The 24,707-nt window shown below is 36.5% G+C and overlaps 1 protein-coding gene across 9 annotated transcripts; it reads left to right on the top strand.

Annotated features, from left to right (window-relative positions):
- Window positions 1–970: 970 nt before the first annotated feature.
- slc19a1 (solute carrier family 19 member 1) lies at window positions 971–23,469 on the top strand. 9 transcript variants are annotated; one of them, XM_053684196.1, is made up of 7 exons: window positions 971–1,315; window positions 2,248–2,840; window positions 6,886–7,212; window positions 7,486–7,675; window positions 13,262–13,454; window positions 18,063–18,222; window positions 19,358–21,925. In XM_053684196.1, the coding sequence occupies exons 2-7, from the start codon at window positions 2,568–2,570 to the stop codon at window positions 19,577–19,579; spliced, it is 1,365 nt and encodes a 454-aa protein (XP_053540171.1). In that variant the 5' UTR covers window positions 971–1,315; window positions 2,248–2,567; the 3' UTR covers window positions 19,580–21,925. The 9 variants fall into 9 exon arrangements, 7 of the variants coding, with proteins under 7 accessions (XP_053540171.1, XP_053540170.1, XP_053540167.1 ...); XM_053684195.1 differs by having other exon boundaries at window positions 6,886–7,675; window positions 13,262–13,392; window positions 18,088–18,222; window positions 19,358–21,924; XM_053684192.1 differs by having other exon boundaries at window positions 6,886–7,675; window positions 19,358–21,923.
- Window positions 23,470–24,707: the final 1,238 nt, after the last annotated feature.

The raw sequence follows: 24,707 nt of genomic DNA, 5'->3' as shown, positions 1-24,707 counted from the left end.
CTTGTGCCTGCTGCTCCCTGGGCTAGGCTCCAGGTTCCCTGTGACCCTAAAAAGGATAAGCGGTCTCCAGTTGTGTATATCCTATAATAGTGTAACTTTCACAACATTTATGCCGTTATTTTTATTATTATTATTTCATTACAAACATGGGCAAGTGTACTACAAGAGTATGGGAAACATTTTTTATTTTTTATTTTTATTTTAAATGAACCAGCAATCATCACAGCAGCAGCGTATTCTGTAATAACATCTTTAAGATTTCAGGAGTAGCATGATTAGATAGACCAATATCCCCAATCAAATAATGCTCCCAGTTTATCGCACCGTCTGTGTGCTAGTTCATAAGGAGTTACGTTTGTTTACAGAAGCTGAACACACGCCATTATCAGCTGATTTCTACATTCTGCTGCAGAGCCTGTGTGTGCATGCAAATATGTACATGAAGACAAGTATTTAAGATATTGTTCACCATCTATCGAAATCTAGACCGCAAGGCTGCATAGGTTTATGGGCGTGGTAACGCAGGGAAAAAACAGTGGGTTTGCACATGCGCAGAACCACTAAGTAGCACATCTCGATGGGTAGCATGAATCGACAGAACACCAGCTTGTTGCTAAGCTACTATTATCCGCTGTTGTTGCTGTACTGCAGTTTCAGTCAATAATATGGCATACGTGTTTGTCACCCCACGTGTTTTTGCTTTAGTTATGGATGCCATAATTTTTCGTTGTGGTATAAAAATGTTTTATTTGGTTTCTGCACTTTCGATAAAGGTTTAAATAAAAAAAAAACAATTTTTTTGTTGATAAATTTGTTTATTTAACAGTGTAATTTTTTTCTATAAAGCCCCCTTTTTACTCATACAAAAGACTTGAAAGCAATGACCTGTATCTGTATATCTTTATCTGTATATATAAAAAAAAATGTAGTTCTGCCATCTCATTTCCCCGGATGTGTCACATGAGTAGGTCACGTGAGTTCTCGTATTAGACACACGTGTGTACACTCTCAATGCAGAAACTGTGCTAACGACTTTCGGTTTACTGCGTGATATGTACGCACGTGTGGACTTTTATTTATTTGTTTTGGGGGCTTTTTTTTACGCTTTTATCACTTAAGTCCAAACATTGATTAAACACATCGGTGTACAGTCTATTGTCCTACTTAAAAAAAAAAAAAAAAAAAAAAAAAAAAAAAAAAAAACCCTGACATTGTCGCTAGTAAGGTTTGGATTAACGGTAACTAGCCTGGACGTTTGATTAGCAGCAATCTTAAAGTTAATTCGGCTCACCAAATGATAAATCGGGGTAATTGGGTAAGTTACACAATTTTGTATTTCTTGAATATCTTTGTTTATATGCATCACATTTGCAAGTCTGAAAAACAGTAGCTCGCATTTGATAATTTTTGGCCAAATAAATTAGGCCAAAATGCTATACAAAAAAAGAGTAATTTCAAACAACAATGAAATAAAATAAATGAATAAAATAGCATTTAAAAAAAACAGAAGACGCAAAAGTACAGACCTTAAAAAGGCGCATGGGAGAACTGGATTTAAAAATGTGTACAGTGGGGGATTTATTTATTTATTTTTGAAAAGGTTACTAGTTAAAAGCAACTGGTTTAAAGATGTTAAGGTCTAGAGGTGTATTGAGAACACAGGAGATCATAGATATGGTGCTTGTGTTATGCAGTGTAGAGATAATAAATAAATAAATAAAGTAATAAAACGTTAATCCCGTGTTTGACTGGTATCCAGTGAAGTGACAGCTGACCAGGAGAGATGTATTCCCTCTTTCTGGTGCTCTCTACAGGAGCCTAACAGCTGCTTTTTTGAATTGCCTGGAGATTGCACAGGTTATGACACCAAAAATGTATTTTATTGATTTAACTGTGAGCAAAATAATAATAATAATAATAATAATAATAATAATAATAATTCAGTTGGGAACAAGCAGCATAGCTTCTATTGAGCATAAATGAGCAAAATCTCAGTGGGTAGCTTTATTTGTCTTTAGCATAATAAGTATTTATTGTAGAACAATAATTTGTTCAATTGCCTTTGGATAACCCCTAGTCTTGTATTTATTGTATTGGCTAATGTATATCTCTAAAGTATTACAAGCAATGACTGTTGATTTCTGTTCACTGAGTACATCATACAGTTGTATTAAGAGTTAATAGGAAGAGTTAATTCAAGACTTTGGAGTATGCTCTAAAAACTGCTTTGTGTTTTATGTTTTGCAGAATGGGAAACACTGTGGTAGCCTTTCTCTATCCTTGTAAGACTTGGAGGCTGGAAAAGGTTAACTTGAGTCAGTTATTTACAGGTGGAGTGTTAGTGTGATTTATTAACACCTCTGATTTTATGAAAAGAGTCACTCATATAGCACTGTATAGCAGACCTGGTTCTGAGATATGCCTATGCAGTGGAAGGAGGATGGTAGTTCCTTTATCATAACACATTTGTTAGGATTTTAGTAAAAGAATTTGAAATCCTTTAGATTGATGCAGTGAGAGCTATTACTACAATTTGAAATCACAGCAGGATTAGTTAACTGTAAAAGATGGCAGATTCTGCTGTGAACGTAAAGGGAAATGGGGAATTTGAGGAGGAGTTGATTGCAAACAGTAATGAAACTGAACAAGAGTTTGAGGAACCACTTGAGCATGAGCTCAGCCCTAAGATAGATCTGAATACTGAGCAACAAACACCTCGGGCCTGGAAATGGTCGGTCTTGTTCCTCTGTTTTTATGGCTTCATGGTTCAGCTGAAGCCAGGCGAGTCTTTCATCACTCCTTACCTTCTTAGCACAGAGAAGAACTTCACCAGAGAGCAGGTGGGTCTCAAACATGACTAAGGTTTGAGTTGTTGTATAAATGCTCAATTCCATGTTATATATTCCATATATTCCATGTCACATTATATCAGTATAAATTTTAGTGACCTTGAACCACAATGTTGTATCAATTTGGTTATAGCCACCCTGTACTCTCTTTATTATATAATCCTCTCTGAAAGAATTGGACAACCAAGGTCAATTATTTTTTTGTTTTTGCTATACACTGAAGACTTGGTTTTAGATGAATATGAGATGATAGGGCAGACGTTCCATGTTAATTTCCTGATATTTACATCTAGATTTGTTAAACAACTTAGAACATGGCACTGTAGTTGGCAGAACACCCCATTTTTAGGTGACCACAAGTATTGGAAACGATTGTCTTGCTGTAATGACACTTAATATTTGGTTGCATATCACTTGCTTGCTATTACTGTATCAAGCTTGTGACCCACTGACATCACCAAACTGTTGCATTCTTCTTTTGTGATACTTTTTTAGGCTTGTACCACAGCTTCATATGGTTGTTGATTGTTTCATATGGGGGGTGGGGGGGTGGGGGGAGTCTCCCTTCAAGAGGTGAAATGAATGCTTGGGTGGTTAGGGTAAGTTGGGTTAAGGTATGGTGATTGACTTGGTCAGTGAAGTTTTTTTGTGTTGGCTGTGTGTTTTGGTTCACTGTCATGCTGCATGATTAAGTTCCTCCCAATTAGGTTGGATGCATGTCTCTGTAAATTGGCAGACAGAATGTTTCTGTAAACTTCTGGATTCATTCTGCTGCTGCCATTATGAGTTACATCATCAATAAATTAGTGTGATAGATTAGTGAGCTGGTTCCAGAAGCAACCATGCAAGCCCAAGCCATGACAATCTATCATGCTTGACTGATGAGCTTGTATGTTTTGGATCATGAGCAGATCCTTTCTTTCTCCACACTTTGGCCTTTCCATCACTTTACTAGAGGTTAAACTTGGTTACAGAACTTTTGAGGCTAATCGCTGTATTTGTTTATGAATTTCAATTTGGCCTTCTGATTATTACTGCTGATGAGTGGTTTGGCCTCTATACAGTCCGCACAGAGTTTTTTTCTGCGATTGTTGTGGCCAAAAATGCTTGATTTTGCTGCAGCTTTTTTCTAGATTTGCAGTGCTGTTTGCAGTTTTTGTGCTTGTTGCGGAAAACTACTTGAATTGGTGAAATTGCAATTGCACAAAATTGTTTTGCATGGTCTTTCGCAGTGATTGTTGGTAAGTGAGATCTTTTAGCTGTACTGTTCATTGCACATGAATCGAACATGGCTTTGACTGAATGCACATTGTGATGATGTCACATGACGTGTCTTGGCCTTAATATGTGGAAAATCTGCAGTAATTTTGAAAAATTGCAAGCGCCTCCAAATATTGTGGTGTTGGGGTTAGGTTAGCTTGATTTTGTGATCACAAAATCCTGTATGGACTGTCTATATTTCTGCTCTCAAAGTTCTTCTTTGAACAGTGGATCTTTACCAGTGATCCCTTTACCTCTGCCCTTGACAACTCTCACAATGTTTCTATCATCTCATTCATCATTTTATCTCAAACCCAAACGTCTTCATTGTATAGCAAATACAAAGGAATTGTCCTTCCTGTTCCTTTCGGAGGGGACAGTATGTGGACCCTTCTCTAGTCATAAAAAAAATATACAAACATTATACAGCTGGGTGACAAATGAAAAGAAAACAGCACGTCTTAAGATGTTAGGCTCTCAAAACAGCTTTAAAGCATAATGACAGATATTCTATTATTCTCTGGAACAATACAGGAGAAATTAATCCCATTCTTCCAAATAATAATCCCTGAATTGGTGTTTTGATGATGGTGGTGGAGTGCTGTCCAAAATCTTCCAGAGGTGTTCAGTTGGTTTGAGATGTGGTTACTGTGAAGACCATAGCATTATTTTATTTATTTTTTTAACATAATTTTCAAACCATTCAGTGAGCCCATGTGCTCTGTGGATGGGGTATAAGTCATACTGGTAGAGACACTCCCATCAAGATAAAAATCTTTCAAGATAGGATACATGTAATCAGTCAGGATAACTTTGTACTAGTTTGAAATGATTCTTCACTTAAGGGGACACAGTGTGAAGGTATTATTAGGGTAAAACAACTGAGCACATGTGAATTTGTAACTTTACACGGTTACACCTTCTCAAAGTCTTCCTTGCAGGTGCACAAATCTTATTCTATGAATTACAAATTAAGAAACTTGTATGCTGACATTTTTGCCAAAGTTCTGAAGTGGAAATGGTGCAAAACACATTCACACATCCGTATAAAAAATGTGAAGTCATGGACAGATTTTGCACATCCGCAAATCAGAATGTGAATTCATTCAAAAGTGAGAGCGTGCAAAAAAGCAGCATTTGAGACTCGTGGCAGATTCAAGTGGTTGTAGTTATTGACTTGTTTGTTCTAGAAAAATATCCAACAAAAATGTATTTGTAAGAAAATATTCTACATGTGTGCAACTCATGCAAAGTATGAATTCACATAGTGATTTGTGGATGTGCAAAATTTGTCCACGACTTCTCATTTATGATGCAGGTGTGTGAATGTGTTTTTCACCATTTTCACTGTAGCAAACATGCAAGCTTATGAGTTTCTTTATTTGTAGAATATGATTTGTGCAATAAAGAATTTGAGAAGGTATAACAAGTACAAATTCCTCTGTCACAGGTGCCCCAATAATAGCTTAATAATGTAGGCCAAAACCATGCTGACAAAAATGCATGCCATAGTGTAACAGAGGTGTCTTTTTTCTTTGTCACCAGTCTGTCTGTACAGCTGTGTAAACTGTAATGCCAGTAAATGTGGAATGAAACTGTCAGTGTTTTCACTTATATGTTTACTTATCCGTTATTAAATGTATATTTTACCCCAGAGGTTGAGTGTCAACCCCAATGAATGACTGATCAGCTCTAATACTTATTTCATATATATATATATATATATATATATATATATATATATATATATATATATATATAATATAATATATAAAATATAAAATGTGTTATTGCCTATTGATTTGAGCTTTGTTTTTTGTTCCTGTGTTTTTATTTTGTTTTTTTCTGTGCTCTGTGGACATTTATTTTGGATTAGTTTTCCCAGTCATCTGCACTGCCTCTTGCAGCTGAAACACTAGAAACCCATGTGTTTGTGCACAGACTCGGTCAAAGTTTACATTCCTGCTAAGTGGGTCGCATGCTGTCAACTTCCAAATCCTCTAGGCCTCCAGTCCTTCTGTGCTCTGAACCTTTTTTGTGCATCATTGTTAATTATTGGGTAGTACTGTGTGAGGTAGTAAGAATTTGTCCTATCACAATAGTTGCTTAAACCTTCAGTTTGAGATATTGCATTGGCATTATATTTTAATTTAAAATTAAACAGTTTAATATGGGTACTTTTGGTCATTTTTTTTTGGTGTAATTGTAAATTAGGAACCATCATTCAGGTCAGTAAAATTGATTTATTTCATTCATTCATCTTCAGTAATTGCTTTATCAGGGTCAGGGTCGCAGTGGATCTGGAGCCTATTCTGGGAACACTGGGCATGAGGTGGAAAACACCCTGAATGAGACACCAGTCCATTGCAGGACACAATGCACACATACATTCACATAGTAATTTATGCCTAGGGGCAATTTATTGTAGCCATTCCACCTACTGGTAAGTTTTTGGGAGGTGGGAGGAAATCTGAGGAAACCCACATGAACACTGGGAGAACATGCATGGAAACTCTGTATAGACAGTATCCTGAGCTTAGAATTGAGCTGGGGATCATGGATCTGTTGAGGCAGCACTGTTAACCACTGCACCATTGTGCTGCCCTTGGCTAAAACATAAAACATTTCAATGATAAATTAGTGCTTTTTCTGTATGCTTTTTGGCAATTTGAAGCAATTGTGTCTACATTTGGTTGGCAGTTCTTAGCCTGTTCATCATAATCTATATTGAGCTTATATATTTTATTATTGCTTTCTGTTTTCATGGTCTCTGCAGGTCACAAATGAGATTAACCCAGTGCTCTCCTATTCATACATGGCTGTACTGGTGCCTGTGTTTCTGCTGACTGACTACCTACGGTATAAGCCTGTCTTGGTCCTGCAAAGCATGAGCCATGTCTCCATTTGGCTCCTACTACTGTTGGGCACCTCCTTGTTGGAGATGCAGTTCATGGAGTTTTTTTACGGCATCACGATGGCAGCACGTGTGGCCTACTCCTCTTATATTTTTTCACTTGTGCCAGCAAATATGTACCAGCGTGTGGCCAGTTACTCACGCTCCTCTGTGCTGCTGGGTGTATTTACCAGTTCAGTCACTGGCCAGGTGTGTATGTCCCTGACTGACATCACATATAACACACTCAGTGCCATCTCACTGGGCTTTGTTTCTTTTGGCTTGTTGCTCTCTTGTTGCTTGCCATGGCCAAAACAAAGTCTGTTTTTTAACCAGGCCTACAGGCATGACGAGAGAACTGCCACTCTCTCAGAATTAGACAAAATTAAACCAGATGAAATGGTTACACAAGGTGAAAAAGCCTCAGCAGGTTGCTGTAGTCATCAGCTAACCTCCTCCAGTATGAACTGTGTGTTCATTCAGATGTTGAAGGAGATGCGAAATGTTGTAAAAGTCCCCAGCCTGAGAGTTTGGAGCCTGTGGTGGGTGTTCAGCTCCCCTGGCTATTACCTGGTGGTCTTCTACGTGCATGTCCTGTGGAACAATTTGGGTCAAGCAGCAGAGCAGAAGCATGTCTATAATGGAGGGGTCGAAGCTGCATCAACTTTGCTTGGTGAGTTACACAGGATCTGTGTTGATTAATAAGTTACAGCCATCATGATGGAAAAACTTACAAGGCTTGGGGTAATAATTGATGATATGTATAATGATAATTTGAATCAGAATAAGCATTTTTACAAATTTTCACTTGCAGAAGCACAATGCCTGAACAGGTTTATTTGATAATGCTAATCTATGTTTACTGTACAATTTTTCGCAGTGTTAAGAAAAATATCACCAGTTAATTAACTACTGACACAGAAATGTAGAAGCCATTTATAAGATTATAAGCTAGATCTAGCAGAGAATGCTGGGTTATATGCAAAAGAAACAAACAGTCTGGTTGAAAGACAAGTATGTATCAATGAATCATCAATGGGAAATAATAATTGTGTAGTTTTTTTGTTTGTTTGTTTTTTTTAAAACTGACATGGGTCGTTGCTTAGTGTAAAGCATAGTTTTTTGTATGTTCTGTCATTTAAAAATGCATTCCAGAACTGTTTTTTTTTTTTTTTTTTTGGGGGGGGGGGGGGGGGGGGTTTGTGCCCTAAAATCTACCTCGTTTAGTTATGGCATTATATGCAGCAACAAGCTAGATTTTGTGATTTATGGCTGCACAATGTAATGATTAACATTTGCCATTCCAGTGGAGTGTTTGTTTTTGCTTTGACAATAATGTGACTAAAAGCATTAAAATGAAGGACATTTGTTTGTTTGCAACACACACTACTATTGTAATGTGCCTCCCTCCCCTCGTAAGCATCATGGGGAAACCTCACTTGCAAATTTACTAGGATTTTATTCATTTAGTGTTTTGTTAATTTGAAGGTGAACTGATTACTGATTGTGTAACTATGACATTCCACCTACATTTGGCTCATCACAGTGACTCTACAGACAGATTATACAGCTCATTACAGAACAGCCAAAGTCCAGATTTTATAAGCAGCTGCACTGACTTTGGCAATTTCATATTAAAGCTACAGTAGGCAAGTAATACTGAAAGTATTGGAACAGCAAGGCTAGTTGAGTTTGAGATCAAAAGATGAATGAGCTGATGGATCAGAATTTCAGCTTTCATTTCCTCATATTTACATCAAGATGTGTTAAAACAACATGACAGCTTTTGTTTGAACCCACCCATTTTTTCAAGTGATCAAAAATATTGGAACATGTGACTGATAGGAGTTTATTGCTGCCCAGGTGTGTTAAATTAACTGTTTAAATTATTAATAGCTCTGAATGTCTACTGTTGGTTTGAGCCCTAGGTTTCGCCTGTGAAGACTGCATATGTTATTAAAAAGGGTAAACCAACATAAAGACCAGAGAGCTGTCTATGGGAGAAAAGCAAGTGATTTTCATGCTGAGAAAAGAGGGAAAATCTATCAGGGCCATTTCACAAGCATTAAGCATAGTCAATACAGCAATTTGTAATGTTCTGACAAAGAAAAAAACCACTGGTTTACTAACAACCAGACATGGTACAGATTGGCCAAGGAAAACAGCAGCAGTTCATGACTAACCTTGTGGCCACTGTGAAGAAAAACTTAAAAAATAACAGTTAGTGACCTCACCAATGACCACACAAATGAGACAAAAACATTATACTTGGTCATTTTTTATTGAGGAATATATGTTCCAATATTACATATCTGTGAGTGGCAAAAGTATGTGGACCTCTGCTTTCAGTATCTGGTGTGAGCCCCTTAGCAATAAACATTTCCAGTAACTTTTGATCAGTCCTGCACATCAGCTTGGAGTTTAGAATTTTAGCCCATTCCTCAGTACAGAACGGTTACAATTCTGGGGTGTTGGTGGGTTTCCTCACATGAACTGCTTTCTTTAGGTCCGTCCACAACATTTCTGTTGTATTAAGGTCAGGAGTTTGACTTGGCCATTCCAAAACATTAACTTAATTCTTCTTTAACCATTGTTTGGTAGAACGACTTATATGCTTATGGTCATTGTCTTGCTGCATGACCCACTTTTTTTTGACCCTCAGAATTCGCTACTATAATTCAGAACTTATTGTTAAACATAACGCTTCTCATTTAAACCAAAAAGTTCTGATTTTTCTCATTTGTCTGCAAAATAGTTTTTTCAATAACTTTCTGGCTTGTCCATTTTATCTTTAGCAAATGCAGATGGACAGCAATGTTCTTTTTAGAGCAGTGATTTTCTCCTTACAACCCTGCGATGCACACTATTGTTCATGGTTCTCCTGATGGTGGATCCGTGAACATTCATATTAAAATTTAATTTGTCACATACATAACAATAGATAGTATGACATGCAATTAAATTCTTTTTACGACCACACCGATATATAAAAGAGAGTAAAAATTAAATATAAAAGAAAAAAAATAATAAAGAAAATAATAAGAGAATAAAACTAGAATATATGAATAGAAAAATGTTACAATTTAGACTAACACAAAAATGATAATTATAATATACAGTATCTCACAAAAGTGAGTACACCCCTCACATTTTTGTAAATATTTGATTTTATCTTATAATGTGACAACACTGAAGAAATGACACTTTGCTACAATGTAAAGTAGTGAGTGTACAGCTTGTGTAACAGTGTAAATTTGCTGTCCCCTCAAAATAACTCAACACACAGCCATTAATGTCTAAACCGCTGGCAACAAAAGTGAGTACACCCCTAAGTGAAAATGTCCAAATTGGGCCCAATTAGCCATTTTCCCTCCCCGGTGTCATGTGACTTGTTACTGTTACAAGGTCTCAGGTGTGAATGGGGAGCAGGTGTACTCACCTTTGTGAGATACTGTACAACCCCAATTCCAAAAAAGTTGGGATGCTGTGTAAAATGTAAGTAAGAACAGAATGCAATGACTTGCAAATCTCATACACCCATGTTATTCACAATAACATATGGCACCATCAATGCTGAAAGGTATATACAGGTTTTAGAGCAACATACGCTTCCATCCAGATTCCATTACATCTTTACTTCTGAGAAACTCTACCTCTCGAAGATACACTTTTTATACCCAGTCATGTTACTGACCTGTTGCCAATTAACCTAATTAGTTGTAAAATGTTGTTCCAGCTGTTTCTTTTAGTAACACTTACTTGTCCAGCCTTTTGTTGCCCACGTACCAACTTTTTTGAGACGTGTTGCGGCCATCAAATAAAAAATTAACATATTTTTCTCTTTAAATGGTACATTTACTCAGTTTAAACATTTTATGTTTTCTATATTCTATTGTGAATAACATGGGTGTATGAGATTTGCAGATCATTGCATTCTGGTTTTATTTGCATTTTACACTGCATCCCAACTTTTTTGGAATTGGGGTTGTACTAAATGTAATAGAAGGTAATATAGAAATAAATGTATACTTAATTGGCAAAACTGTACATGTGCAAATTGAGGTGTGCGAATTGTAAGGAGTGCAAAATAAAATGAGTGAAATGTAAAGATTTTTAAAAAATAATAATAATCGCTGGCATAATCTCCAGTGATGGTAGCTCCTCTCCTGCTTTGTGCTGAAGTCCACAACCAGCTCCTTTATCTTGCTGATGTTCAGGAGGAGATTGTTCTCCTGGCACCAGTTCTCCAGGCTTTTAATCTCCTCTAAATAGGCCTTCTCATCGTTATCGGAGATCAGGCCCAAAACAACAGTGTCATGTACCAGAAGAAGTCCCTTGGATTTTTCCTTTTTTTTTGTTTTGTTGCAATTTTCTTTTGCAAAAGTTAAAAAGCCTTTATTGTCATTTGGCTAGTCACATTAGGACATACAAAAATTAAAAGCCACACTGATGCATTTCAGCATACAGTCTTCCACAGAATGTGTTAGAGACCCAAATGAGTTGAAGTGGAAGTGTAATTAAGTAGTCAGTGGAGTTTAGAAGATCCAGGATCTTAAAGTGACACTGTCTCACCATAACATATCACAAGACAGCCAACGTGCATGTACAGAAGAATGTAATATATGCATAATGTTAGAGCTGCAACAACTAATCGATAAAATCGATAATAATCGATTCTGAAAATCGTTGTCAACGAATCTCATTATGGATCAGTTGATCTGCATGCGGCACGGGGGAGATTTACTCATTGTTACTCATGTTCTGAAAACACGCTTCCGAGAGTAAATACTAAAGTTGTGTCCCAAATGAAGTTCTGTACACTTACACTATGCACTGTGTAATCTACCGTCTAAGGTATGGATTTTAGAAAGGTAATATCATCTCAAATATATCACTAGTGGCTTTTTTTTTTACTAACCGGAAGTATAATCCTCTTCCTAGTCGGTGGTGCATGACGTCACACGAACATAATGTGATGCCGCTAGCTTTAGCCTAATACTCAGTCCCCGACACTGACTTTCTTCAATTTACTGTTTGTCAGCATTACCTTTAATTCCCAACATGACCTCAGTCACCATCAGACGGAGGCGAAATCGTCACATGACTGAGGAAGACCTCCAAGTCCTTTTATATTAAACACCACTGAGAAGATCAAACTGTTTCAAGGTGCAGAGAAAGTGAGATTTTATTATTAATTTAGGACTATAGTTTAATTCTCTGCTTTTTGCGCATCCATAAACATAATGCATAAATACTGTAAAATAAATGTATTTTTATAGTAGGCTTATTTATGCATTATTTTTATGGATGCGCAAAAAGCACCCAATTAAACTAGAGTCCTACATTAATAATATATATTCTGATGTGTGTGTATTGGGTTCTTTTCTGTTTTGGCCTAACAGTTGTGTAAAGTTTTAGTCTGAAGTTTATATTTGTAACACTCAGTTTGTGGATTTTATTTTAAATAAATTAAAAAATGGTACTGAAAGCTTGCCCTGCCCCCATCTGATTAATTGAAAATATAATCGGCCAACTAATCGATTATGAAAAGAATCGTTAGTTGCAGCCCTAATTTATTTTAAAGATCAAAAGGTTTAACAATAGACAATTTTCACAGGCTTCTCTACTCATTTACAAGGGTGCCAATATTAGTAGAGAGCACTGTATGTATGATACTTGTTAAAATAGGGGAATTCAGAAACATAATTTTTTTGCATCAAATAAAACGAAAATATTGATGACTTTGATTTTTTTTTGTATTTTAATAGGGCAGTATATCCTGAGAGATACAAATCATAAAATCACAAATATCAAAAGTTTATTTGGATATGTTTTACTTAAGTCCAAAGTGTATAAAAAAAAAACAGTGACATGAAATGATATTTTGCTAATTATTTCCCACGCTTGCCTGTTTAAGGGTTAATTTAATCTGTTCCTATATTTTTTGATCACAAAAAAAAATTGGGTGGTCTGCCACCAAAGGTACCATGTTTTAAATTGTTTAACACATATAGATGTAAATATCAGGAAATAATAAATAATAATTTCCACTTTGTTATATTCATCTTTTGATCTCAAACCCAAATGTCTTCAATATATAACAAAAACAATAGAAATGACCTTGCTGTTCCAATACTTTCAGCGGAGATGTAAAATATATATATTTTTTAATGAATGCTTATTTTCCTTGAACAGTGTGATAATTGTTATAATATGATTAGTTCTTTAAAAAAGTAATGCTTAGTGCCATCTGTCCTAGGTGCGATCACGTCATTTGTGGCAGGATTTGTGAAGATCAGATGGAAGGTCTGGTCGGAGCTGGTAATTGGGGTGATCACTGCAGCCCAGGCTGGGTTACTGCTTCTCATGTGCACCACCAGCAACATCTGGGTGTGTTACATTACCTATATCTTCTTCAGAGGCTTCTATCAATTCCTTGTTCCTATTGCTATGTGAGTACTGCAGGCTCTGAGTAACCACCTTCATTATTAAAGCACTTTAGTGAGAGAGTTGTCCATTATACTGGAGTGATCTTTTGCTGGTATTGTTTAGCCAATACATCAGCCAGCTGATATATCCAGGCAAAATATATTTTTAGTGTATACCAGTGTAAACTGATTATCTACTGCTGATTACAATGCATATATATATATCAGGTTTTTAAAATATAGACTTATTGCTCTTTATGACTCTTGGCCATCTCCTATGGTGTTTTCTCCTTATAGTGCACACAAAAGCTATAAATTGATTCTAGGTAGCATCATTGTTTTTTTCCACATGCTTAACTGTGAGGTGACTGCAGCTTGTGCCAACAGGAGAGGTGTATGTTTATTGCAATTTATCTTGCCAAGCTTGACTGGTGCTTGAAAGTTTATGAATCCTTTAGACTTTTCTATATATCTGCATAAATATGCCCTACACCAACATCAGATTTTCACACAAGCCCTAAAAGTAGACAAATTGAACCCAGTTAAACAAATGAAAATATTATACATGGTAATTTATTTATTAAGGAAAATGATCCAATATTACATATCTGTGAGTGGCAAAAGTATGTGAACCTCTAGGATTAACAGTTAATTAGAAGGTGAAATTTGTCAGGTATTTTCAATTAATGGGATGGCAATCAGTTGTGAGTGAGCGCTCTGTTTTTTTTGTTTTGTTTAAAGGACAGAGATCTATCAGAGTGTAATCTTCACAACACATGTTTGTGGAAGTGTATCATGGCACGAACAAAGGAGATTATTGAGGTCCTCAGAAACAGAGTTGTTGCTCATCAGGCTGGAAAAGGTTACAGAAACATCTTTAAAGAGTTTGGACTCCACCAATCCACAGTCCGACAGATTGTGTACAAATAGAGGAAATTCAAGACCATGGTTACCCTCCCGTAGAGTGGTCGACCAACAAAGATCACTCCAAGAGCAAGATGTGTAATAGTTTGCAAGGTAACTTCTAAGCAACTAAAGGCTTCTCTCACATTGTCTAATGTTCGTGTTCATGAGAACACTGAACAACAATGGTGTGCATGGCAGAGTTGCAAGGAGAAAACCACTGCTCTTGAAAAATTACATTGATCACATGGACAAGCCAGAATAATAAACTTTATTTTATAAAGCGCCTTTAAAAGCAGCTTCTTGAAGCGCTGTACACAAAATAAGCAGTACACAGAAATTTTTTTTTATAAAAGTTAATGAGAACAATAACAACAACAATAATAATAATAATTATAAAAGTAGACATCAACAGTCAAATGCAAGTTTAAAAAAACTGTCTTGAGCTATAAAAATGCCAAAGGTCTGAGCTTCCCTAAGTTTGATAGGAAGAAAGTTCCAAGGGGAAGGAGCGTAGACAGAAAATGTTCTGTCACCCATAGATTTTAAGCGTGTTTGTGGAACAGTTAACAGATTACACTGTGGAGCGCAGTCTGCGATTTGTGGTGTAAGAAATTAATAAAGCTGATAAGTAATGAGGAGCCAAGCCATCTAATGCCTTGTATGTCAGCATCATAATTTTAAAATCGACACGGAACCTGACCCGGAGCCAGTACAAGGACTCCAACAGGAGTAATATGATTGTATTTCCTGGTCCCTGGCAGCAGAGTTTTGTACATATTGCAGTTTATTGATTGTGGATTTAGACACTCCGGCTAAAACGGCGTTACAGTAATCTATACGAGTGACAACAAATGAGTTAATCAGCTTTTCAACTACAGAGAAGTTTAGCATAGGGCACAGTCTTGCTATATTTCTGAGGTGAAAAAAGGATGCTTTAACAGTGCTCTGAACAAAAGAATCAAATGTAAGGCTGGTATCAAAAATTACTCCAAGGTTCCTCATTTTACTATGAGTCTCTAGAGCAGAGCCATCACCAAATAAAGGCAGTGGACCAGCTTTCAGAATTTGATGATGGGAACCTATAAGCATAACTTCAGTTTTCCCGCTATTCAGGCACAGAAAATTATTATTCATCCATGTTTTTGTCTCAGAAATACAGTCAGAAAGAAAACAAACATCAAGGTTTTCACCAGATTTTGAGTGAATGTAGATTTGGGTATCAGCAGCATAAAAGTGATGATGGCGGCCGAGCGATCGCAGCAGATGCCCAAGTGGAGATAAATAAATATTGAAAAGTAAAGGGCCTAAAACTGATCCCTAAGGAATACCAACACCAGTGAGCACAGAGCTAGTGTCAGACCTGTAACCACCCATAGAAATAAACAGTAAAATAAGATTTAAACCAGTTTAAAACTGTCCGAGACACACCAAAAACACTTTCAAGGCAGGTAAGTAAAAGACCGTGATCCACAGTATCGAAGGCAGCTCTAAGATCAAGAAGAATAAGAATGGACGTAGCTCCAGAATCAGAGGCCATCAACAAGTCATTGGTAACTCTGACCAACGCCGTTTCAGTACTGTGAAGTTTATGAAAACCTGACTGAAGGGGTTCAAAGAGGTTATTAATTGTAAGATGATTACACAATTGGGAGGCAACAACACACTCAAGTATTTTTGCCAAAAACGGAAGATTTGAGATGGGACAAAAATTGTTAAAATCATACACGGCAACATTTTCCTTCTTTGGTACAGGTGTAACAGCAGCAGTCTTTAGTACTGCTGGAACAACCCCAGTCTCCAAAGATTCATTTATAATGCTGAGGATAGCAGCACACGAAACACCGAAGCACGATTGGAACTGGATCAAGCAGGCAAGCAGTTGATTTCATGCTGGATACCTCCCTTGTGAGAGCCTCAGAATCAAGCAGTGAGAAATGAGTGAAAGAAACACCAGTGAACCCAAATGAACGAAGGAGTGAAGAGGCAGAGTCAGCTGTAACAAATTTCTTTGCGAACATTATCAATCTTGGAATTAAAAAACTGAAGAAAAGAATTACATAGCTGCCGAGAAACAGGCAAAGTGGTAACAACATTAACTTGAAGCAATCTGTTTATGGTTTGGAAAAAGTGTCTGGGATTATTTGGATTGTTTATAATAGCCTGAAAGAAATAAGATGATCTTTCGGTCTCAGATATGCTCTGTAATCATCCAGATCCTTCCACGCTTGATAGTAGACATTCAAGCCAGTAAAGAGCCATTTATGCTCCATTTTCTGACAAGCAGCCTTTCTAGAGCTCAGATTGTCATTATACCAGGGAGCAGAGCGGGCGAGTGTAACCTTACATGACTTTAGGGGAGCGAAAGAGTCTAGATTAGTAGCAAGAGTAGAATTTAACTGCAGAACATGCATATTGCTTGAATTGAAGAAAACTCTCTGATCAACAGACTTCCACTTCCGGAAGGTTACTGTTCGGCTGGTAGGCTCACTTGGATGATACCGTTCCAGGTTAAAGAAGACAGCTGAATGATCCGACAGTCCAATGTCAACAGATGAAAACTGCAACAGAAAACAAGCCATTTGCAATCACAGGATCCAGGGTCTGGCCTTTGTTATGAGTCGGATCAGTTACAAACTGTGTGAAGTTAAAACAATCAAGTAGGGACAGAAATTCCTTAGCCGCCACCGAGTCACTCCAGTCCACATGAATGTTAAAGTCTCCCACAATTAGAATTCTGTCAAACTTCATACTAAACTCTGACATAAAAGCTGCATGTGTCTTAGATTTTAGCCTAGAAAACTATTGGAAAAATAGATTTTTGTGGATTGATAAGACCAAAATAGAACTTATTGGTTTAAATGAGAGGCGTTATGTTTGGAGAAAGGAAGACACTGCATTCCAGAATAAGGACCTTATCCCATCTGTGAATGGTGGTGGTAACATGGTTTGAAAGTGTTTTGCTGCATCTGGGCCAGGATGGCGTGCCATCGTTGATGAAACTATGAATTCTGAATTATACCAGCGAATTTTGAAGGAAAATGCCAGGACATCTGTCCAGGAACTGAATCTCAAGAGAAAGTGGGTCATGCAGCAAGACAACAACCCTGAGCACACATGTCGTTAACCACACAATGGTTAAAGTATAATACAGTTCATGTTTTGGAATGGCCAAGTCAAAGTCCTGACTTTAATCGAAAAGAAATGTTGTGAAAGGACCTGAACCAAGCAGTTTGTGTGAGGAAACCCACCAACATCCCAGACCTAAAGCTGTTCTGAACTAAAGAATCGACTGAAAAAAAAAAATCTTTTCCAAGTCGATGTGCAGGACTGATCAACAGTTACCAGAAACGTTTAGTTGTAGTTATTGCTGCACAAGGTGGTTACAGAAAATACTGAAAGCAAAGGTTCACATACTTTTGCAACTCACAGATATGGTCTCTTTATCTACTTTTAGGTCTTTAAGGTCTGAAAATCTAATGGTGTTTTATGTCATACTTATGTAGAAATGTAGACAATTATATGTGCATGCTTATGATCATAAACCTGTGTAAATAAAGGAGAGTGGGAGTCCATATTGGTTCAGCACTCCTAGTTAATTGCATGCTGTGTACAGCTGTGAAACCCTTGTGATCATCAGTATGAGAAAAGAAAAATCTTTATTCAGCCATCTGTTGGGTTAAGGAGAACATATGCCAATGGAAAAGATAATAAACTAAATAAAAATAGTGTCTCTTTTTCTGCAAGTTTTCAGATTGCCTCTTCTCTCACTAAGGAGCTGTGTGCTCTAGTCTTTGGAATAAACACTTTCCTGGGAACTATCTTGAAGAGTATTATTACTCTCATTGTGGTAGATAAGACTGGCCTGGCTCTACCAGTATCCTCCCAGGTAAGCAACATTTTTTAATTGGCACAAGCAATATGATGTTTATTTGTGCTTATATGAAACAGAACTGATGTTCATTAGTAGTTATCGAAAATCGCATAGCCATATGCCTGCTGCTTGCATTTACATTTATTTATTTAGCAGATGCTCATACTCCAAAGTGATTCAGTGAAGCAGATTACAATCTAAGTATGATGCTCAACAATAGGGGTCATGGCCATCCTTTAGGTATTTGGCGAAGGAGCTCTACATTTTAACACTGGTACACTACTTTGAGTTATCACTCAAAAATATGTAAAAATAGAAAAAAAAAAAATTTCCTGCCCAATAAACACTGCATATGAGCCAGCTTATGAATCTGGAATGATTGACAGCTGTGTAGATGTGTTAAGCTCACTGATATTAACCAACAACTGCTGGGAAGCCATTGTTAACATTAGACAAGAAGAATATCTTAGGGTTTTAGGCATGTGACTTTTCTGTTATGGTTGGCATATTTGTGAATGATGGCTAAATTAGTCACCTTACTTACGAAGAGAATAAACAGTACATTGAAATTTTAATAGACTGATGTACTTTCCCCTAAACTGCCAAACTAAGAAAAGAGGGAAACTCGATCAGCACAATGGCATAAGCATCGGGCATAGCCATTAAAACCATTTGGAATGTCCTGATAAAGAAAGAAACCACTGACATTGAACCAGCCCAACAACAGTTAGTGACATCACCAACCGCCTGTGCATAGCAGGGGTGAAGGTATCTCAGTCCACTCTTCAACATAGACTTTGAGAGCAGAAATATAGAGGCCATAGCACAAGATGCAAACCACTCATCAGCTACTGTATAAGAATCGGAAAGCCAGACTGGAATTATAAAGAAATACAGAAATGAGCCACAAATGTTCTGGAATCTACCAAAGTGATGGAAAGGCCAAAGTGTAGGGAAAAAAAAAGAATCTGTTTATGGTCCAAAACATACTACCTTTCCCACTCTGGACCTATGAGCTTGTATCATGGCTTGGGCTAGCATGGCTGCTTCTGGAACGGGCTCACTAATCTTTATTGATGATGTAACTCGTGATGGTAGCAGCAGAATGAATTCAGAAGTCTACAGAAACATTCTGTCTGCAAATTTACAGAGAAATGCATCCAATGTAATTGGGAGGATCTTCATCATGCAGCAAGACAATGACCCAAAAAGCACTGCCAACACAACAAAGGACTTAATCAGGGAAAACGAGTGGAAGGTTTTAGACTGGCTATGTGAATCACCAGACCTTAACCCAACTGAGCATACATTCCACCTCCTGAAGAGGAGACTGAAAGGAGAAACCCTCCAAAACAAACAACAAAAAAAGTAAAGTAACTGTGGTACAAGCCAGGAAAAGCATCACAAAAGAAGAATGCAACAGTTTGGTGATGTCAGTGGGTGCTATTTACTTTAATTGACTTTAAGATCATCAGTCAAAGTTGTCACGTTCTGTGTTGTTTAACATCGAGATATCAGAAAATGAAAGCTAAAATTCTGATCCATCATCTCATATTCATCTTTTGATCTCAAAACTAAATGTCTTCAGTGTATAGCAGAAACAAAAGAATTGACCTTGCCATTACAATCCTTTTATAGGGGACTGTATTCCCGATTATACCATAGTCAAGTGATTTTGTGAAAAGACTATTTTTGAAAATGTTCTGCACTCCACCCACCAGTGTACATATACATTCAGAATGAACAGATAATTTATTCTAAAAATGCGTACAAATATGCATATGAATATTCTGCCCTATGTTATTTTTTGCTGGAAAACTTCACAAGGCACCTAGTTGAAACTAGAGGTGTCCAGATGTAGTGTCTATATAATAATGCTTCATTCAACTTGTGTCTTAATTGGCAATTCACAGGTCAAATTGATGTCATTTTCGACCTCACTTTTATATTTTTCTCCATGCAGGTTGATTGATCTAAATCACATTGATCTAAAACACATCTAAATCACAAACTGCAAATGCAGTTTAAGTGTTTTATTTTAGAGGCAGGTAGTCAAATGAAATTGTAAATCAAAATCAGTAAACTGAACACAGGCACAGGACAGGCCATCAGCGAACAGCAAAAGCAGGGATAATCCAAAATACACTAACAAGGAAACGAAACTAGATCAGTGACTTGGCTCGGAAAAACACTGAATGTTACTTAGCACTGAAAACAGAGATACAAGGGTTTAAATATACTAATTAAAGGTAAACTGTAAACAGGTGTGACACGAGGTAGACAACCAATGAGAGGATATGGCTGAAGACAAAACATGAATCACAATGGAAACATGTTGCACACTGAAGTCTTCTGGATGCTGCACCCGGTGTGAGGCGGAGATTCCCGACACCAACATTTTTAGCCATTCACACAGCTTCTGTCCTCTCACACTGCTTCTGTCATCTACTCTAGGACTGTTAACATTCGAACTTTGGATATTCATTGAATTTAAGAAAATGCACATTCGAATGCAAAAACTGTGCATTTGAATTTAACATATGTAGCAAGCACTAGAACCGATTTTAATTAAAACATACTGTTGAAAAAATAACGCAAAATATTAACAATGCACTAAATGTTTTTTGAAGAAGAAAAATCTAGAAAGAATAGTTCTAGTGTTTCAAATAATCCAGACATAGTCAGTAATGTCTGGGATTGAGCCGCTTAAGATGCCCGTGTTGAAGCCAAACAGTGAAAGAACAAAGGCAAAGTGATTCATGTTACTAGTGGGTTAATTAACTCACCCAAACGCATCCTATACACAAATGAGATTAATCGAACATATATGCAACATAAACGTAATATTACAAATTGTTTCTGCACAAAATGACACAAAGAACTTGAGTAGCGTGCTCTTTCCGTAACAACGTACTAAAACACTAAAAATGAATAACTAAAGCATAAAGAATTCACAGTATTTTATTACAGTAGTGTAGTCATTGTAATGTTCTTATTTCAGGAGATCAGGTTTTCACAACAAGGGCAGTTTTCACATGATTTTTTGTTGTAATATAATGTGTGTGAATACTTGGTTTAATTTTTGTATTTTCTCGTCAACTAAAATGCTGTTGACTAATTCAGTGCCATTTTAGTCAGAGTAAGATTGATTAAAATGAATAAATGACGTAAATAAATAGTGTATTGAAATTATTTCTGGGACAATTTGTCAAACCAAGTAAAAACATTGTTATTGTGACAGGCCTATATAAGTATAACTCATTTAAAAGTAAGAAGATTACTTGTGATGATGTGTACAGCCATGGTGATTTGATGTCACTTCATAAATAGAGAAGGACTACCTAAAAGACTAACCCAAGTTGACAAGTAGGTTTTCTTTGGCGTTTCCTGTTTGAAGAATTTTTATCCAATCACCTAATGGTTACCATAAATAAGAATCCACTTACTACCTTCTGAAAGGACTATATAGAAAATGTATTGCGTAGAAGTACTGTACTTGCCCTTGTAATCTGATTAATATATTATACTTTGAAAGAGTTTATTAAAACATTAACAACAGTGCAACAGTTCTGTTGTCTGCCATTTCAAAACTCTACATGCTACATTTGTCAGTAGCTCAAGGTCCTCTAGAAACTAGAAACCTAGAAGTAGTATAAACAAAGATGGAATTTAATGAAGAAATGTAATGGTGTCTGATCTGGTATGCCTGATATGTCAATTGTTTTTCTTCCAGTTTTTTGTGTACTTCTTTTACTTCATCCTGCTGACGATGGTTTATTTGGGCTGTGCTGCATGGGTTATCACTCATCATTACCGCAATCAGAGGCAAGAGCAGGTTCCCTCAGAGGCAACTACACCAATTGAGCTTAGCCCTGTGGAAAAAGATGCCTCTGAGAAGAAGCCTCACTTCAATGGATCAACTGTCAGGACCTGAAAATTCTAAAGTGTTCATGGTGATGTTCTCTAACTTAGAATTGTTTAGTTTTTCTTTCTGTGTCTTCTCTCATGAGATTTCTAGGAATAACATGCATTACTGAATCACATAATAAAGATAAACTCTACTGCTTTTGACTGACTGCGATGGATTGGCACCCTGTCCAGGGTGTACCCCGCCTTGTGCCCGATGCTTCCTGGGATAGGCTCCAGGTTTCCCCGTGACCCTTAAAAGGATAAGCGGTAGAACAGATGGATAGATGGATGGATTTTAACTGAGTTTATTACAAGAAGGACCTTGCCATGTGTGTGCTGGATTTAAAGACTTTAATATCTCTGCAAGGAATTGCAAAAAATAAAATGCAGAATTTCACTTACTATGTATTACCAAAATGGCTGGGAGTAGAAATAAGAGTTTAATCAATTTTATTTTATGTATTATGCCACTTTTAAAAAATACATAAAATTAACTGCATATTGCATCACCTGCCTAGCCACCACTAGCCTAATCATGTGAAATCGTGATAGGTTGAAATCAATCATACTGAAATATTGAGACCTGGTACCTAGTTTGTGAAATTACTATATGTAAACCTTGTGAAAAATGAAATCTATTCATTAAGTCTGAGAAGTGCTGCATTGTTTAAATATATTGCTATGAAACTTAGCTGTCACAAGTAAGAAGTATAAAATTTGTTTACACTTTAAAGCAATTATTTTGAAAGATGTGAATGATTTTATAAATTAAAACTATTTACCAAGGCGTGATTATACATTACAGGCAGAAAATTAATCATTTTTAGTTAAACTTGGCATAAATTCACTAATTTTAGTTTGTTGGTTAATAATTTGCTTTGAGTTTGTTTTGAAACAGGGAACATCTGTCAGTGTGATACAGAGTTCTGTTATATCTATTTTCACATAAGTGAATTGTTTGAACTTTGTTGATAATGGTAAAGTGCATAGACTTCCTAATTATCTGATCATTATTTTGAAGACTTCATTGTGTATTTAGGCTAAGATAGGAACATCAGCTGGCAAGCTCATAAATTATTACTTTATGATAAATATTTTAGTTTTAAAAAGAGTATTCTGTTAAAGTGTTTTTAGTTTATACAAAGTTATGTGAGATGATGTTCTTGAAATGCCTTAGTGTGGTTGTAAGGACCATTTTACCCTGTAATTCAATGCAGTTTGATGCCTTATAAAAATCTGCTGGATACCTTTTTGAATGCTCTTGACAAACATATTGGAGTTGTTGAAAATAATTATGTTGTGTAATTTAAACAATGAAGTACATAACTGATCAATGACCAGATTTTTTTTTTATGTATGTGAACTTATTTTTCAATGAGTTGTTTAGCTTGTAAATCAAGTCAGTTCATGATGTAGTTATACTTTTTAACTATTTTATCATGTATGTGTAACATATACATGTTTTTTGTATACTTATTGGTTTTTTTACTATAGCACTGATATGATGCTGTGCACAATTTATCAGCCACCCTCTCCTCCCTCCATCTCTATGAATAGAGACCACCATAGAGTCACTGACCATTAAAGCATTAACACTTACATGGTAGTCTGTATAGAAGTGCATCAGGTGCAGCAGAATTTCTGGGGGGTTTTAAATACATACTATCCAGCAAAATATTCAAGCAACAGAGGTGCTGTAGTCTGGAAAGGAAAATACCTCCCTCTGATGATAATCCTAGAATTCAGTTAATTCCATTGTGTTCATGGTGAAATGTGAACCTTGTCTCATGAGATTTCTATGAATAACAGTTCCATACTGAAGCAAATAACACAGCAATGTACTTTGTTATAGTAACCAATGATTTGTGAGTTTATTACAAAAAATATGTTGCCATGTGTAAACTGGAGAGTCAGATTTTAAAATCTGACATGAAATTGCAAAAACTAAAGTGTGGAAATTCACTTAACAAAAGGCTCAGACTGGAAATAGAAGTTTAGTCATGGGCTTTGAACCCTTCTACCTTGCAATGTCTGGCTATGCATGTGTTATTTTCCTAAACTGAAGATTATACTGCTTTCTTGCTCTTTTTTGAGCAAGAAACTGTACACCAACAGGTAGAGGTGGGTGATATCACAAATATATCACATTTCTATGATGCAAGTTATGCAGCATGATATTTACACTTGCTGTCCGCTTTATTAGGAACACCTATAATGGTGACCACACAAAATATTGACATTTGGGTCCAATTTGGACATTTTCACTTAGGGGTGTACTCACTTTTGTTGCCATTGGTTTAGACATAATTGGCTGTGTGTTGAGTTATTTTGAGGGGACTGCAAATTTACACTGTTACACAAGCCGTACACTCACTACTTTACATTGTAGCAAAGTGTCCTTTCTTCAGTGTTGTCACATGAAAAGATAGAATCAAATATTTACAAAATTGTGAGGAGTGTACTCACTTTTGTGAGATACTGTATCTCTGCTGCTATATAGAAGGTAAGTATGTGGTTTGGGACGCAGCCCACAGTTTCAAGCAGTCATCTATTTGCACATACAGCATGACAAATAATTAACCGCATTTGAA

This window comes from Ictalurus punctatus, chromosome 12 (assembly GCF_001660625.3).
Source record: "Ictalurus punctatus breed USDA103 chromosome 12, Coco_2.0, whole genome shotgun sequence".
Taxonomy (NCBI): Eukaryota; Metazoa; Chordata; class Actinopteri; order Siluriformes; family Ictaluridae; genus Ictalurus; species Ictalurus punctatus.
Note: the sequence above shows the minus strand (reverse complement) of the source record. Positions and strands in the feature narration are given on the sequence as shown.

Excerpts from the sequence above, each read along its gene's own strand:
- slc19a1 (XM_053684192.1), top strand. The coding sequence starts at position 2,568 with ATGGCAGATTCTGCTGTGAACGTAAAGGGAAATGGGGAATTTGAGGAG. Across the intron at positions 2,841-6,885 it reads AGAACTTCACCAGAGAGCAG|GTCACAAATGAGATTAACCC; the intron begins GTGGGTCTCAAA and ends TGGTCTCTGCAG. Across the intron at positions 13,455-18,062 it reads TTCCTTGTTCCTATTGCTAT|TGTCTCTTTTTCTGCAAGTT; the intron begins GTGAGTACTGCA and ends AAATAAAAATAG.